Raw genomic sequence first — 15,881 nt, 5'->3', positions numbered from 1 at the left:
ATTCCTGCTCAAATTTAAACCACACCATGACCCTAGGAGGCAGGTATGATGACGTCCATTTAACAGACAGAGTAACTGAGGTTCACGTTAAAGACGTGGTGGGGGGGGTCAGGGACAGAGCCAGGATTCAAGCCGCACTGGAGGCTGGGCTCTGGGTTGGGTCCCTGTGTGACCTGATGGCACAGGAGGATCTGTTCAAGCCCTCTGGCGTCTCCTTGTCCACCTGGGCCTTGACCAGAGGGCTTTGCTGAGAGATCCAGCTCCTCCCCTCTGTTCGGACTCACTTGCTGAAAATGGAGAAGTCGAAGTTCCAGCCCAGGCAGCGGATGACCCGGTCGTAGGCCACGCGCAAGGCGAAGTTGTCGTTATCGTCCTGGGGAAGGCGGACGGCGTCGGCACTCCGGTTGCCTTCCTCCAGGAAGAACTTCAGGGTGACGTGGAACTTGCCCTCGTGGTCCTTCACAATGGCCAGATCCGTCAGGTCAGACTCGAGCAGCCCGTCCAGGGACTTCAGTTGGTAGGTGTCCAACAGGCCATTGTTGATGGCCCTGGGGCCCAAGGGGAATGTCGGGAGAGAGAAAGAAGTCTGTGCCGGGTAAGGAAGCCTCAGGGGCCAGGGTGGTTAGTCGGGCGGGCGTCAGGGGCTGGCAGCACAGCACACACAGTACCTGCCCAGCATACCTGAGGTCGCCGACGTAGTGGGTGGCCCAGGAGAGCCGGACCCGGGAGCGGCTCAGCATGTGGATAAAGTTGGTGACACCCAAGATGTTCTCCGCCGTCTCAAAGGCCGAGTTCCCCCGGCCCAGGATCAGCACATTCTGACCCACGAAGTCCTTGGGATCCACGGACACGGACTCATAACCATCCACGTATTCGGAGCCAGGGAAGTCAACCTGGTTGGGGACTGACAAGCCAGTGGCCACGAGAAGGACGCTGCAGGTGGGGGACAGAGGGAGGATGGCTTAGCCTCTTAGCTATGAGACCACGAAGTGAAAAATCCCTCTTTGGACCCGCCGCCTGGCTCGCCCGCCTCACCCAGACTACTGGCTCCTAAAAGAAAGCAGGCTGTTCATTTATTCACCCACCTCCTGACCTGTCCCAGTGCATCTGAGACCTTACCCTGGCCTCTCACTGAGTGATCCAGTGGGTGCAGTTTCCTTTACACCTTCCTGGGATTATACCAAACGTGAGAATTAGTTTTACTTTCTGACTTTGGAGAGGGTGACGCCCTGAGAAGTGGACTAATTCACTTAATTCTGAACATGGCAGCCTCACCAAGTACCGCCCTAGTCATGAAAATGAAACCAGACGTTCTGCTTCCCCCTTTCTTACTTGCCTGGCAGATGCACAATCTGCTGAGTGGTGATTCTGCACGAGGCCCTGTACTAAGTGCTTTCTGCCTCATCTTACTGCTCAAAGCAGCTCTGCATTGGTGTTATTCGGCCTGCTCTACAGGTGAGGAGATGCAGGCTCCACGTGGGCCCACGACCTCCATAGCTCCTTAAGACAGCAGAGCCAGAATCTGACCACAGGTCAGCCTAATTCCAGAGTCCTGCTCCTTCCACTGCTGGGGATTACAATCCTGTGGTGGACAGGCTGGGAGCTGGACCCTGCTGGCCTGCAGAGGAATGGTTTGATCACAAGGTAGTTTCGAAAACAGGACTGGGTGGCCTGGAGAAGGGGCCTGGGCAGCCTCTGTGGCCCCTTGCTTTTTGGCCTGTCCATTCGCTCACATCTGAATCCCCTACACTGTAGCACTGCTGCCTAAGATGGGAGGGTCCAAATTGGCCCAACCCTTCTCTCCTTGGGCTGTGACAAGCAAGGAGCAAGGCTGAGCCTCTGGCAAAAGGCATGAGAAAATGAACCGTGATCGAGCACCTGCCTGGAGCCAGGTGCTAGGCTGACGGCCGGGAACGGAGAGGCAGTCGGGAACAGCGTTAAGAACACAGGCTTCAGAGTCAGGAAGATGTGAGCTCAAGTGGCAGCTGCACCCCTTATTAGCCGTGTGACATGGCACCAGTTACTTAACTTCTCTGAGCCTCATTTCTTCATCCGTAAAATGGGGATCAGTGAACCTCCCTCAAAGGATCCTTGTGAGGATAAGACAAGCACGGTATAACATATAACTCTGAATTTGGGTTCTCTACACTATGCTAAGCTTTCTCCCAAGTCAAAGCGAGCTAACACTGAATCCTGGCAGCACTGCCTGTTGGCCCCCCCTCTCATTCAGTTCAGAAATCCTACTGAGCCTAACACTTGCTGGACACTTGCCAGTATTTCTCAGAATGTATTTTGGGGAACACAAGTTCTAGGAGATGCTCTACAAAAAGGGTTTTGTGGGTGCATAAGCTCAGACAATGCTCAACACCCAATGTTGGAGTCCTTCAGTGAATGTGAAGATACTGAAGACTGAAAAATCCTGGAGCAAAGAAATGGTCAGAATTTTCAAGTATCTTTGAGTACATACATTTCTAGGAAAAACTTGGGAAATGATGGCTAAACTGAACCTCTTAGCACTGGATTTCAGTGGGAGCAAGGATGGGCAGAAATGCCTCTTTTCTCCCACACCTGTGGGCCAACCAATGGGTTTCCTTCTTCCAGGGAAGGCACTGGCTTCAGCAGGTGAGCTCTGGGGCCCGGTTCCTTACCTACACTGGTATGCCTGGCCCTTCTGGTCGGTCAGGATGAAATAATGGCCATTCCAGGCCCGTTGATCCTTGTTCAGCGTGACGTGGGCAATGGTTGTGTTGTACAGCACGTGGAGCCCGAGCCGGTCTGCGAAGTCGCCCAGGTAGCGCACCATGTCGCCGGCATCGGGGAAGTAAGCGTTGGAGTAGTGTCTGAAGAGCAGCCGGGGGTCGTGGCTGAGCAGAGAGTTCCAGTCATGGCGGAGGTTGAACTCGGCGTTGGCCTTGCCTGTGTACCGCTTGTTGATGCTGATGAGCTTGCGGTGCCGGGGGTAGCGCGTGAAGAAGCTGCCCGGTCCCGGGGCGCGTTCGAACACGGCGTAGTCCCTACCGGCCCGCTGCAGGAAGTAGGCCATCTGCAGCCCCGCGGGCCCGGCACCCAGGACACAGTAGTCCCGGTGCGCGGGCACCGAGGCCTGGGCGGGGCACGGGGAGAGAGCCGGGTGCAGGGCGATGGTCAGGAGAAGCCTTGGGAGGCCCCACAGCAGGGCTGCGGCGGAGAGGCCCATCCTACGGCAGACCAGAGAGGTGAGGCCTCGGACCACGAAGGCCCCTCGAGGCCCGCGGAGGTGAGCCAGGAACTGGGGGCCCAGAAAGGCAGGGGCTTGCCGGAGCGCTCACTGCGACTTGGGACGCAGCCAGGACCAGAACCCAAGGACCTCTGAACTCATTTGCCCCGACTCCATTGTTTCAAGCTCGGATCTGGGCTCCCCCCAGGAGTCCCGAGCCCCTCCATCTCCCTCAGGACCTTAGTTCCCAAGGGCGCCGGACTCCTTATTGCCATGGTAATAAGAGGCTGGGTGTTTTCTCCAATTTCCCCTAATTCCAGGGATGCCCAACACCCCCTAGGGCCTCCCAAGGCCAGACCCTCTAGGGTCACGTCTTTTTGGCTACGCCCCCGCGCTCCGGCCTCCAGCCTGAAGGAGGTGTGGTCTGCAGGCCCCCGTCCCACACCCGGGTCTCTTCCGTCACGTGACAGGGAAGCCCCAGCACACCTGCCCGCGGAGCAGAGCGAGGCCACCCTCCTTCGGGCGCGCTGAATCCGGGAGCCGCTCCCCACGCGTGCGCGGTGCCCACGCCCGCAGCTCCCGCCTCCCCGGCCCGCCAGTCCACCCCCCGCACAGAGCTCGACCCCCCCAGCCGCTCCGTAGACAGCCCGCAGCCAAGTCAGGCCGCGCTCGGCCTGCCCGCGCCACCGCGGCGGCCCCGCCCATGGCAGTGGGCGGGGTCACGTGGCTGCGCGCGTCATGCGGGGCTGGGCTGTCAGGTTCCGGACTCCGGGTCGCTCGCTAGAGCTGCGCACGTGCTGCTCCGCCGGCGGGCGCGTGCCGGCAGGTGGTGGCCCGACTGAAGATCAAATCTGGCAAGTGGCTTGGGGCTCTTTAAAGCTGTGTCTTTCCACGTGTAAGGGAGGCACGGGAGCAGACGACTTTTGGAGATAATCGCAGCTGTTCCACTCCATTACTGTAGCCAAAGACTAGTTGGGTACTCAGTACTTTGGGACCGGAAACCAGGTTGATGAAACCAGGACGGATAAACAAATTAACCTGTGTGTTCGCTACAATGATTCAGTCTGTTGTTTACTAAGAAATAGGACTGATTGGATCTTCCACCAGAAGAGGAAGGCCAGGGATTGTTTCCAATATAACTTAAATAGCTGACTGGCCAAATGGAATTTAGGGGTGATTTGCTTAAGATCACACAGTTAAGAAGTGGAGTGTGACATTAAAACCCCCCATTTATACTCCAAATTATGAGCTCTTCCAGAAAGCTCGAGGACTGTAACGAAGCGGTAGGGGAGGCCAGCATATATGTGATTTTGATGAAGGGGGATGTGCAATCAAGCACACATCTTGGTAGGTTGGTGCTGTTCACAAGGAATTAACAGCTTAGTTAATGGTTTTAGTTCTTCTCTAAGTATGGGAAAACGCAAAAAACTGGGTTCAGAAGACTTTCTCTTGAAAATATGTCTGAAGGCTGGTTCTGCCACTTTTAGAGCAAAAAGCACCTCCTCATCCTCAATTCCTTCAGGGTATATTGTAGGTCAGCAACTGCAGTGGCTAATGACTTGATTCTTGTAGAACTGGGCGGTAGGTTACATTCTTTGACAATTGCTTCCCTTTCAGTCTTAATTTCGACCAAGGATTGGGAGGCATTCTGTGACCAATTTGTCCATTCCCAGGCCAGGCAAAATTTTCTGATAGGCCACTCCATGTGCTGTTGCTGGACTAGGCCCTGTTAACAGTAGCCAAAAGCCTCTGGACCACCTGTCTTACTAGTCTGTTATGGTTCAGGAAGTGGTTCCCGCCTGTTGTTTCTTCCCATATCTAGAGTTAGCCTATTACAATCATTGATCTTATAGAATTGTATGTTTGTAATTGTTTCAAGTCGCCTAGTCACCATTATTTTTATTGGACGCTCTGTCACACAGTTGGTAGTACAAGAAACAATACTCTTATAAAATAGGCAGAATATGTGTAATATAGCTAGCAACATTAATACGGTCATAAGTATTTAAGCTAACAACTTTCATTAGGTGCAGGCCGTCATCTCCCCAGGTCACCTGACCAGTCTGTTCTGCCCGCATCACTGCCTTTAAGGGAAATGGCATATTGGCATTGTACATAAAGTTCACCAAAGATGTCTGCAAGTACAGGGTGAGTGGAGGGTCACTGTGACCCCTTACAGGATTGAGAAATGAATGTTTTCTTCCAAGGAGTTGCTGGCACCAGAAGAAAAATTGATCTTTATGGTTGAGCAGGCATTTCTGCCATAGGGGAGATCTGGTTAATGCATAATGTGGATGCACAATGCACACTACAGGGGAGGGAGGAGGATGAAAGACAGAGAAAAGGTTTTATGTTGAAATTTTTCTTGTCTTGCCTTAAAATGTGAATTTTTATTTCATCATTGGTAATGTAAACAAAGTGGCCTACGACAGTTCAGTGTAAAGACACAAACACAAATCCACTGCTCATGCCCAGCAACGGTGGGCAAAGTGGAGGCAACATGGAGGATGACAGGATGACCCTGAACTGCCATTCAAGTGAACTGGATGACCAGGGCTGGCTTTCCAGAGGTGGGATGTGGATCCTGCATGAGATTTACATGGGTAGAACACAGCGCAAGTACAGGAAGCCTCAAGGGGGTGTTCAAGTAGTCCTGTGAGATGGGGCTGAGGGTTCTGGTGGGAAGGCAGCCGTGCCTAGTGTGGAAAAACCCTGTGATCTTCCAGCTTTTAACGGCTGGAGCTTCTTTCATTAAAAATCATCACTGGGACTCTTCTCTAGAAAAGTCTTCCTTGAGCTCTCAGACCTAAGTACCCCCTAAGGAATGCCATTTACCTATTTTTTTCCTAGCCTGTATCAGCAGCAGAGAAAAGCTCCATGAGAGCAGAAACAGAGCTATATTATTCACTACAGTGACCTCACAGCTTCCATCAGCATCTGACATACAGGAGGCCCTTAATAATCTGTTGAATAAACAATGAAACCAGGGAGACCAAAACTGAAGTTGGGGAGGGCTGCTTAGTAGTTGTGAAGATTGCGAGAGTGGGTGTGGCCAATTAATCACTTAGAACAGCTGCTGGCTGTGTTCTGTACTGGGAAATCAGGACTGATAAAATACGGCAGGGCCTTCAGACTAGGCTGAGCCTGGATTGTAGGCCGCAGGATGCGATCGAAAGTTGAGAGTCAGGACTATTTACAGCAGTCAACTTGGTGGCCCCAAGCAAGACCAGATGGAAGTAGGGGATAGATGAAAGACATGAGGCATGTGGAGGCTGGTAAAAGACGTTTTTAGAGAATGAGACTGAAATTAACTTCCACCTGCCCACTTGTTCCAGCTAATCTTGCTGGGTTGCATCATGGGTCTGCAGGAGGCAGCTCGGGGAGTTACCAGCCCGCACTTGAAACCCCATGACACTTGTCACACTACCTTAAAATGAATTTTGTAACGCTCCACCTACAATGAAAGGTCCCCAAGAAGCACATCTTATGCTCTATTTTCCTAGTAACTCTGACAACACAGTCCAGTAAGTTTTTGCTTGCTTTCTGAGGCTCAATTATTTTGTTTAAAATTGTTAACTTTAGGACCGTTACCCAAAAGCTGAGCCAGTTTTCTCATCTGTATAATGGTATGACTTCCACCAGCATTACAGTTCTGTGTCAGGGTCCGATGAGATATTTATAGAACATGCAGTGTAACATGTGGCACGGCATATTACTTCAGTGTTCTGTACATTGGACAGAACACTGTCCGCTTATAAAAAGTTTACAAGTACTAAACATCTGTAGCTCTGCTCTGATTTGTTCATGACACAGTTCTTTGAGGGTGCCAGCTTGAGATCCCGTCACCAGCCCAAGGCAAGCTTGAAAACAATTTAGGAACCCTTACGATCACCACAGCCTCCCGCACCTGCAGCCATCCCACCTCAACTTTCAAAGACTGCCCTGCTTCATGTTTTCCCCAGTGATGTGTCTCTGAAGGCAGCAGCTGGTCTGGCACGCAGCCAGCAGGCACCCGCGCTTGTGGAAATGGACTTCCTACGGGGACCTCACAATGGACAACACTCCCCAGGAAAGGATAATTTCAAGGGGTTCCAAGAACAAAAAAATTCAGGGCATTGACCTCCTAACAGGAATGTAAAACTACTAAGGCTCAAGAACAAAGGATGGAACCCAGATTATGAACTCCAGACAGACTCTGCTGTATCTCACCCTCCCTCTCCCAAGGGCTACTCGGAGAAGCAGCGCTGTCGATCGTAACGTAGGCACGCGATGAAGGTAAGAGACTAGACAGACTTATACTTTACTCCAACTGTCCAGCTGCAGAGAGCAACAATCAGACAAACATTCCACCAGGTATCCAAGGCCCTCCTAGGCTCCGCAGAATCACAGAATCCAGCCCCACATCACTGTCTGGTTTAGGTTTCTTCCTCTGAAAGATAAAAAAGCCACGTCAAACTGGTGAATTGCTTATGATTTTCAACACCTCCGCTCAGAAGTGAAACCTTTCAGATCCTCACATTTTCTTCAGTCACCTACTGGTGAAGCAGGTGGGGGAAAGCTTAAAGCCCGTGTAACTCACCTGGAGCGTCTTTCCTCCCTCAGACCACTGGCTAACATCAGGAACTTCGGTGCCTTCCTCTAGATGCTTCCTCCTTGCCCTACTCTGAGACCTCTCTCCTCCCTGACCCCGTCTTGTGATCTAAAGGCTCTGGAGCAGCTTCTGGAGCCAGACTGACTGCTACTCCAAGTGACATCTCAGGGAATTCCCAGAGGTTTCCGTCGAGGTTAGGACCGCGCGTACAGAGCTTGGGCCCCAGCTGGCACACGCTCACGCCAGACCTCAGAGGGAGGCTTGGCTACAAACCTTCCTCCTCCTCCTCCTCCTCCTCCTCCTCCTCATCGTCCTCATCCGAGCTGAAGGTGCCGTCGGGCAGGCTATAGACGCGGATGACCTGCTTGTTGGGGTCCTTGAGGATGAGGTACTTGCCCTCCTCCAGCTTCATGCAGATGTCGATGACGCAGCGCAGGATGCCCCAGGCGTTCTCCACGCTCAGGTTGATCTGGCTGGCAAACTCATTGGGCTTGAACTGCTGGGTGCCCAGGATGACGTGGCGTGAGGAGTCTTTCACGTGGTACCGGGACACGTAACTGTTGAGGGGAAGAGGAGTACTAGGGGGGGGGGGGCAGACGGGCACAGACACACAGCGACGCCTGGGGTCGAGTATCAGTTAAATGGTGACACCTGGCCTGATGCTTGTCCCAAGAAAAAGGAGAAAAGGCCAGCCCTCGTCTCCCAACCTGCAGACCCCCCCTTCCAAAGATGAGCTCCCGGACAGGACTCTCACCCAAGCTTGAGGTACTCGGATCCGGCCAGCAAAGCACAGCAGGTCCAGCGGGCCAACTTGTAGCTGTTGTTCTTCAGCTCGGTGGCGATGACGGCCCCTCGCTGAGAATCCAGCTTCTGACGCCAGTCAACGCCATTACAGTGCTGCAGGAGGGGAGCCCCGGTTACAGGGGCCAAGGCGGGCTCCCACTGCCCACGGCCTGCTGCCACTTCTGGCAGAGAAGCAACTCCTCAGTGGGCCTGACTGGGGAGGAGCGAGCCCACAGGTAAAGCAGAGGTCAGACTTATCTTTTAAGAGGCAGGGCCTCGGTCCCTCCCCTGCGCAGCAGGTGCTCAACAGAGCGCAACTCCTCCCTTCATAAGAGCTCATCCAGACCAGGACACGCACGCACACAAGTTAAAAAAAACAAGCGCCACACAAGTGGTGAGGGCACGTGTTTGTTACATGCTGTGCGGAGAGGAAGGGTTTTGCATGGGAGCCTGGCAGCTCCCCCATGGAGGATACTGGCAGAAGCTGGAGATGGAATGATCTGAGAGGGATGCGGGGAGAGACGGGCCGGTTTAGCCCCGGTGGGCGTGGAGGCCCGCAGAGAGCGAGGTCAGGGTCTGGCGCTGTGCACACACACAGACACAGACAAAAAGCAGAGAGACCCCGGAGACCACCTTCTCCAACCACCTCTTCTGCAGATGTGGGAACCTGGCCTCAGAGTGAAGTGACCGGCTGAAGGGCACACGGCAGAGACTCTTAAACTTTCTTGGTTCCTGGCAACCCTAGGCCAGAAGAAATACTAAAGAGTTCCTTTTATTAAGTAGTTAGGTCCAAACCACTTAGGGGCAGTATTCTGACAGATGTCTCTGGGCTTTCTTCAAAAATTAAAACTATCCTGCAGCAGCCTTGTGAGTTTGCTGTGGCATTTTAAGGGCCTTTCCTCAAATCTGTGCTTCCTCAAGGAAGCAGTGTTTCGGACAATTAACTGGCAGAGATACTGAAGGGAGGGAGAAGTGAGTTAGGGAGGTCAGCTAATAATAGGCATCACGGAGAGGAGGGCCCTAAACTAGGGGGATGATGTCAGTGAGACCCAGAGCTGAGCAAGAAGACAGACTGCACCTGACAGCAGAATTCAAGAGTGCAAAGGAGGAGATGTTTGAGGCTCTGAGCCGGAGAGCAGGAGAGACAAAGCTGACGGATAGCCAAGCCAGAGGCAACGACAAACAAGGACGTTGGAAGGACAAGGTATTTTAGAAAAAAGAAAAAAACCAACAATGGAATGGGAGTCAGAATAGATTTCGGGAATCATTTTCAGAGTTCAAGGATGAGGCTCGGGGTAGGCAGAATTCTAAGATGACCCCCGGTGACCCTGCTCTTGCAGAATCTGCTACCATGGAGTCTGGATGTAACGTGTGAGTATGATGAAATACCCACGATCATGCTATCTCATGTCAAAAGCGATTCTGCAGATGGAGTTAAGGTCCCTTAAGTCAGGAAGACCATCTGGGTGGGCCTCACCTAACCATGCGAGTCTCTTAAATCTGGGTGTAGAGGTCGGACACAGAGGAAGCTAGAGATTTCAAGCACGAAAAGAATCTGATGTTGCTTGTTTGAAGGTGGAGGGGACCACATGGAAAGAAATGTGGGTGGCCTCTAGGAGCTGAGCGGCCCCAGCTGACATCTGGCAAGAGAACAGGGGACCTCAATCTGACAACTGCAAGGAACTGAATTCTGCCAACTAAAATGAGCTTGGAAGTGGATTTTCTTCCAGAAACTCTAGCTGAGAACTCAGTTCTGCTGAAACCTTAACTTTAGTTCTTGGAGATTCTGAGCAGAGAACCAAGTCACACGATGCTAGACTTCTGACCTACCAAACTCTGAGCTAATGGATGTCATTTTAAGCCTCCAAGTTTCCATTACTTTGTGATGGAGACAAAGAAGATGAATACATGCTATATAAAGAAGTGATTATGGCAAAATGACTTGCAAAGGGGACAGACCCTAAGAGAAGGCTCCACTGGGGGTCAAAAAGGAGGGGAACCAGCAAAGGAAACACGTGAAGGAAGCTGAGAAACGTGTAAGACTAGATTAAGGTACTAACACAGAGGGCACAGCCATACAAATGTAACGACATCAAGTGCTACAGGGAGGGCATGGTGGAAAGTCTAAGAAAAGGCCACTGGCCCAGAGCTAAGTTCGCAGCAAACCTTCCGGTGTGCTCTCAGCAGGTGATGGAGGCTGAGGAGCATCTGGGGGTGAGACTCAGCAGCCTGGAATGCTAATCCCTTGGCTCTAATGAAAGCAGAGCACAACGGCCCCCAAACTCCATCTCACTGGACCCTCGTTCAACACAGGCCCGGCCTTCCTGTCCTTGTACCAAGAATCCTTTATTCTACACAGCAGCACCGAGGAGCTCTGCCACCCATTTCAAATTCAGGCACATAGCCCAGGTACTTTCAGAAAGGATGACAGCCCAATAATCATGGCGCACCAGCCTGAGAGAGAACAGAAAGAGGAGGAAAAGCGAAGGACACGTGATTCTTTCAAGATGCCCTCTGGGCTTATCTGAGAATCTCTGACTTCAGGAAGTGAAGGAGTTGGAAAAAGGGCGTCCGAAAGTTGAAGACCAGGTAGGGACTGCAGTAAGCGAAAGAACAGGTCAAAAAGAAGAGCCACGCGGCTTACAGGAAACCTGCCAGCCCGGCTCATAAGGAAAGATCAAAATCACGCTTGCAGAGAGCAGAAATCAACAGGAGGTGGGAATGGAACAGAGGGACAGAAAGCACTGGAAGAAGGTAATTACCTCACACACACGATCTCTTTCTCAGTAAGTAAGTAGGGGAAAAACTCAGAAGACAAAAACAATCTCGGTAGCTCTAAGTGAGGCGAGGGGAGGAGAGACATAGGGCGGTGCTCACCCTGGAGTCCCACTCGTTGAGGGTCTTGATGTTGATGAACGACACCTCCCCGTTGGCACCAGTCATGACGCCATCGTGCTCACAGCGGACGATGAGGTCAATGTCGTCCCCGAGCTTCCACCTGCGGTAACTGCAAAGAAGGAGGAGCTCCTTCGGTCAGCTGAGACCCTGGATTTCAGACGCGCCACCCACACAGGGCACGGGCACCAGGGAGGTGACATACCGGTAGGCCACAGAGGCAATCTCATTCTTATCCATGTCATCCTCCACAAACGGGTTTGGGTTGGGGAAGTTGTATCTTTCCTTCCCCTGCAAGGATGACAGAGGTGTCATGAGACAGCAGCAACTTGTCGCCAAGGCAATAAGCCAGACCCTGCACCTCTGCTTTGTCACAGCCCTGACTGGGTCCCTAGCTCCTGAGGGGGCTCTGGAATCACTACGTGCTGTGCATCCCTTTACCCCTTCCGAGCGCAAGCAAGCAGCCCGCGGACCACAACGGATGTAACAGCTCGCGTTCACCCCGTGCTTATGTTTGTCACCCACACGCTTTAGGTGTCTCATTTAAATAGCAGTCTCGTCCCTCCTGTTTTGTTTTTCTCCGTGGTACACACAGCCACTTGTCACAACATATGTGTACTCAGGGTTTACTGTCTTTCCTCCTCCGTTGTAACAAAGCTTCTGAAGGGTTGCAACTTTGGCTGGTTGCTGTATCCCCAGCTGGGAAACAGTGAGTGCACTTGTACACAGATATTTGAAGAAAAGGTCACAATGTATCTAAGTGAAACAAGTATTATTGGTATTCTAATTTTACAGAGAAGAAACATGCCCAACACCACAAAGCTAAAAACTGGTGGATCTAGGGTTCAAAGTCAGGCTGTCTGATCTTAAAGCCCAAGCTCGGATCTCCTCTGTGACAGGCAGGGACCCGTCTATCCTAACCAATCCCACAACCCCCGGAGCTGACGACACGGCAGATGCTCAATAAACAGCAGCTGGAGTTGACAAGCTAAAAATGGACTCCCAGATGTTCCCAGGGCCTCACCATCCTCAAGCACTGCTGGGAGAAGTTGTGGTTGATGTAGGTTGCTTCCATGGCCAGGTTGCGGGGTGAGTTGAAGGAGTTGCCTTCATCTTGCGGGGGCTCGTTGGCTGTCTCACTCACCGTCAGGAGGTCTGCAAGAGTGTGACACAGCCAGCCACTCATGAAACAGAGTCACCGAAGAGGTGCATGGCCCTTTGGGGAGCAGTGGCGATCCAAACGACACACACCCTTCCTCCAAAGAACCGCCATCTGCTAACGTGGATCGCTTGAGTGTGGGACACAGTGGGGAGGAGCAGGGTGCGCTCTGGATAACTTGAGACACTAACGTTAAATTCAGTCACAATCACGTGGAAGAAAGCCATACCTTTTCCTTCTTTTTGGATTCCTCAAGAGAATGTTTGATTTTATTAGTTTTTCAACAAAGAGAAGCAATATAATCACGTTTGGCTTCACTCTGCTATTTCTGAGTGGTTTTCGTTCATTGTGTGCACATACACACACGGATGGTGTAAGATATATGCGTACGTATTTTTTCCTTCGTAAATATGCTGAAGTAAAACAGGCATCAATCTAAAGGAAAACACTGAGTATGTACTAAAGGTGGTACAGAGAGATGACAGGAGTCAGGAAAGTGCTATTCAAACGAGTAAAAGCTAGAAGCACGGTATCTGGGCACCACGAGGCCTCCGAAGGCTGACGCCCCAAGAGGCATGCAGTGACAGTCCCTCGCCCTGTTGCCGAGGAGGCCGAGTGGGACTCTGACATGGCTGTTGACGCCTGTGAGGGGACAGACCCTCTTCTACCCATTCTCTAGACCAGGGGATGGCTCTGAACCAACAAGGACACTCAGCACCTCTGTGTTGTCCCCAAACAGGCTTCTTACCAAAGTCAGAGTTGTCCCTCTTGTCAAAGAAGAGCTTGGACCCGACTCTCTGGACGACGATGTCCCAGGAATACACGGAGCGGGTGCAGCTCATCAGCGTGGCCAGAATGGCATCGGTGGCAAACACGTTCCCCTGAGTCTTTGCCAGCTGCAGAGGACAGAAGAGAGGTGAGGCTACTTCAGGGTTGAACTGGCCACTCACAGCAGGGAGAGGACTCCTCTGGAAGGCGCATTCACACCCACACCCTTGTCTGAGCAAGGCTGCAGCAAGCCAGCCAGCGAACTTGTGTCCTGGGGTCCAAGGAACTGCAGCTCCCTGAACACCTGCTATATCCCAGGAGAGCACTGCCCGATGCTGCCATCCTCACTCCAGCGGCAAGTGGTAAGTACATTTACCCCGACTTACAGGTAAGAAAGCTAAGGCCTCAGAGAGGTGAAGCCAGAAAGCACGGCAGAGCTGGGACCCGGGCCCAGCTTCACCTAACATCAACACTTATGGTCTGGCCAGCAAAGTGCTCTTATTTTCATCTAATCCTAAGTCGATTCAGAAGACTCTCATCTACAGGGGCTTCCAAGGCCCAACCGATTCACACGCATCCCCGCATCTCTGTCCTGAGGCCTCGACACTCCCCGTGGGCAGGCAGGTGCGGGGCAGGGGGCGCCCACCTTCCGGATGACGGGGTCGTCCGTGGTGGTGACAGTGTGGAAGATGCGCTTGATGCTCCGCAGGGGCTTCTCGCTCCTCGTGGTGATACGGTCGAAGGCTTTGTCATAGTATTCCAGGGCCCCGCAGCACTCGCTGAGGGGAGAGCAGGCAACACGTGCTAAGTGAAGGGGAAGAAGACCACCTACTTCTTTCTGTTAAGCCATGGGACCCAAAGTCTAGAGTATGAGAGATGAAAACATTCTCTGACTCGACTCTCAGTGCCTGCTCCGGGCCCTGCTCCCTCAGCTCCTGAAGTGGCTCCACAGAACAGTGAGGACACAACTGATTCTGCTCCGCCTCCCCATTTTAAAGACAGGGAGGCTGAGGCCAAGACAGGGAGAGCGGCAGTTACAGAGCCCGCGGCAGGCACACTGACTCGGTCTGGTGCCCCAGCTCCCCGCTAAGTTATTTCCATCTACTGGCCCTTTGAGGTAAGGAGCTCTTTGAAATGTAAGCAAAAGCTCCATGACTCTTGAAGAACTGCTATCTTTCTCTTTCTGCCCTCAGAGCTATAGAACTTAATTTTTCCTTTTGCTCAGGATTTCAGGAAGTGGAAAGAAATCTGGAGTTTAACAGCAAATTTCTTTCTGCCAACAAGAGTTCTATAACTTAATTCTTCTTTTTATAAATTTATTTATTTTTGGCTGTGTTAGGTCTTCGTTGCTGTGCGAGGGCTTTCTCTAGTTGCGGCGAGCGGGGGCCACTCTTCATCGCGGTGCGCAGGCCTCTCACTATCGCGGTCTCTCCCGTTGCGGAGCACAGGCTCCAGACGCGCAGGCTCAGTAGTTGTGGCTCACGGGCCCAGTTGCTCCGCGGCACGTGGGATCTTCCCAGACCAGGGTTCGAACCCGTGCCCCCCCCGCATTGGCAGGCAGATTCTCAACCACTGCGCCACTTAAGTGAAGCCCACTTAATTCTTCTTTTGCTCACAATGCCAGGAAGTTCAAAGAGGGCTGAAGTTTTTTTTCTTTTTGGCCGTGCCGTACAGCCTGTGGGATTCTAGTCCCCCGACTAGGGATTGAACCCGTGCCCTTGGCAGTGAAAGTGCGGAGTCCTAACCACTGGACCGCCAGGGAATTCCCGAGATGAAGTTTTAATATCAGTAAACTTCTTTCTGCTTTCCCCCTCTTGGCATTGCTTTTTAAAACCTGTCTGTCAATCTTATGCAACACCTTTGGAAATACGAGGGCTTAGGCCAACAGTCATCACCAGCTGGTGCACACACACAAGAGTGTGGTGGACAGTAGTAAAAGACGTCACCTACATGTCCTGGGGCTCTGACACTTCCAAGTAGCGCATCTTCATTAACTGAGGAAAGTCCATCTCCTCCTTCACCTCCCAGTCACTGCGGACTTCCACCGAGGAGTCTCGGGGCTTCTGTTGGGGGAAACCATTGGAGGGGAAAAATGGCAGCCAGTGCAAAACATAAGCAAAAGGCAGGTTAACAGTACGAAGGCTTTTATTCAATAAATATATCCAGAACATTTACTACGTGCTGGCTGTTTTCCAGCAGCGTCCCTGACTCCTAGGAGCTTACAATCTAGAAGAGGACCGAAGGGACAAGAGCTCAGAAACAAATGGGAATTCTACTCCTCAGTAACGATGCCACCCTGGGAACATCAGCTCTTCTATATTCCTACATTTTATACAGGAGCTGTAACAGCTCCTTTATATTTCTCTCAGGGTATCAGCTATTTATTCTTGCTGCTACAGCAAGCACCATGTCCAGCAAAATGTAACTTCCACAGTTGTACCTTCACGCTTGCTTACATGTCTTCTACTCTCACCACGCCCACACAAACT

At 52.1% G+C, this 15,881-nt stretch overlaps 2 protein-coding genes across 3 annotated transcripts in view; both read right to left on the bottom strand.

Moving 5' to 3' along the window:
• The window catches only part of FOXRED2 (FAD dependent oxidoreductase domain containing 2), a 15,286-nt gene extending 11,436 nt beyond the window's left edge, over positions 1-3,850 (bottom strand). The window contains exons 1-3 of the mRNA XM_007446736.1: positions 2,649-3,850; positions 682-933; positions 285-548 (exon numbers count right to left, since the gene is read on the bottom strand). Coding sequence (XP_007446798.1) covers positions 285-548; positions 682-933; positions 2,649-3,196 — 1,064 coding nt within the window. The 5' untranslated portion in view covers positions 3,197-3,850. The remainder of the gene's footprint in view (positions 1-284; positions 549-681; positions 934-2,648) is intronic.
• Positions 3,851-7,469: 3,619 nt separating this feature from the next.
• EIF3D (eukaryotic translation initiation factor 3 subunit D) overlaps positions 7,470-15,881 on the bottom strand; it is a 15,295-nt gene continuing 6,883 nt past the window's right edge. Inside the window, exons 7-15 of one of the 2 annotated variants that reach the window (XM_007446734.1) lie at positions 15,343-15,455; positions 14,039-14,171; positions 13,373-13,520; positions 12,490-12,620; positions 11,671-11,756; positions 11,448-11,577; positions 8,542-8,684; positions 8,061-8,344; positions 7,470-7,625 (exon numbers count right to left, since the gene is read on the bottom strand). In XM_007446734.1, coding sequence (XP_007446796.1) covers positions 7,612-7,625; positions 8,061-8,344; positions 8,542-8,684; positions 11,448-11,577; positions 11,671-11,756; positions 12,490-12,620; positions 13,373-13,520; positions 14,039-14,171; positions 15,343-15,455 — 1,182 coding nt within the window. In that variant the 3' untranslated portion in view covers positions 7,470-7,611. The remainder of the gene's footprint in view (positions 7,626-8,060; positions 8,345-8,541; positions 8,685-11,447; positions 11,578-11,670; positions 11,757-12,489; positions 12,621-13,372; positions 13,521-14,038; positions 14,172-15,342; positions 15,456-15,881) is intronic. The other variant, XM_007446735.1, reaches the window with a different exon arrangement.

This window comes from Lipotes vexillifer, unplaced genomic scaffold, assembly GCF_000442215.2.
Source record: "Lipotes vexillifer unplaced genomic scaffold, Lipotes_vexillifer_v1.1 scaffold870, whole genome shotgun sequence".
NCBI classification, from domain to species: domain Eukaryota; kingdom Metazoa; phylum Chordata; class Mammalia; order Artiodactyla; family Lipotidae; genus Lipotes; species Lipotes vexillifer.
This window is presented reverse-complemented; position numbering and strand designations above follow the sequence as displayed.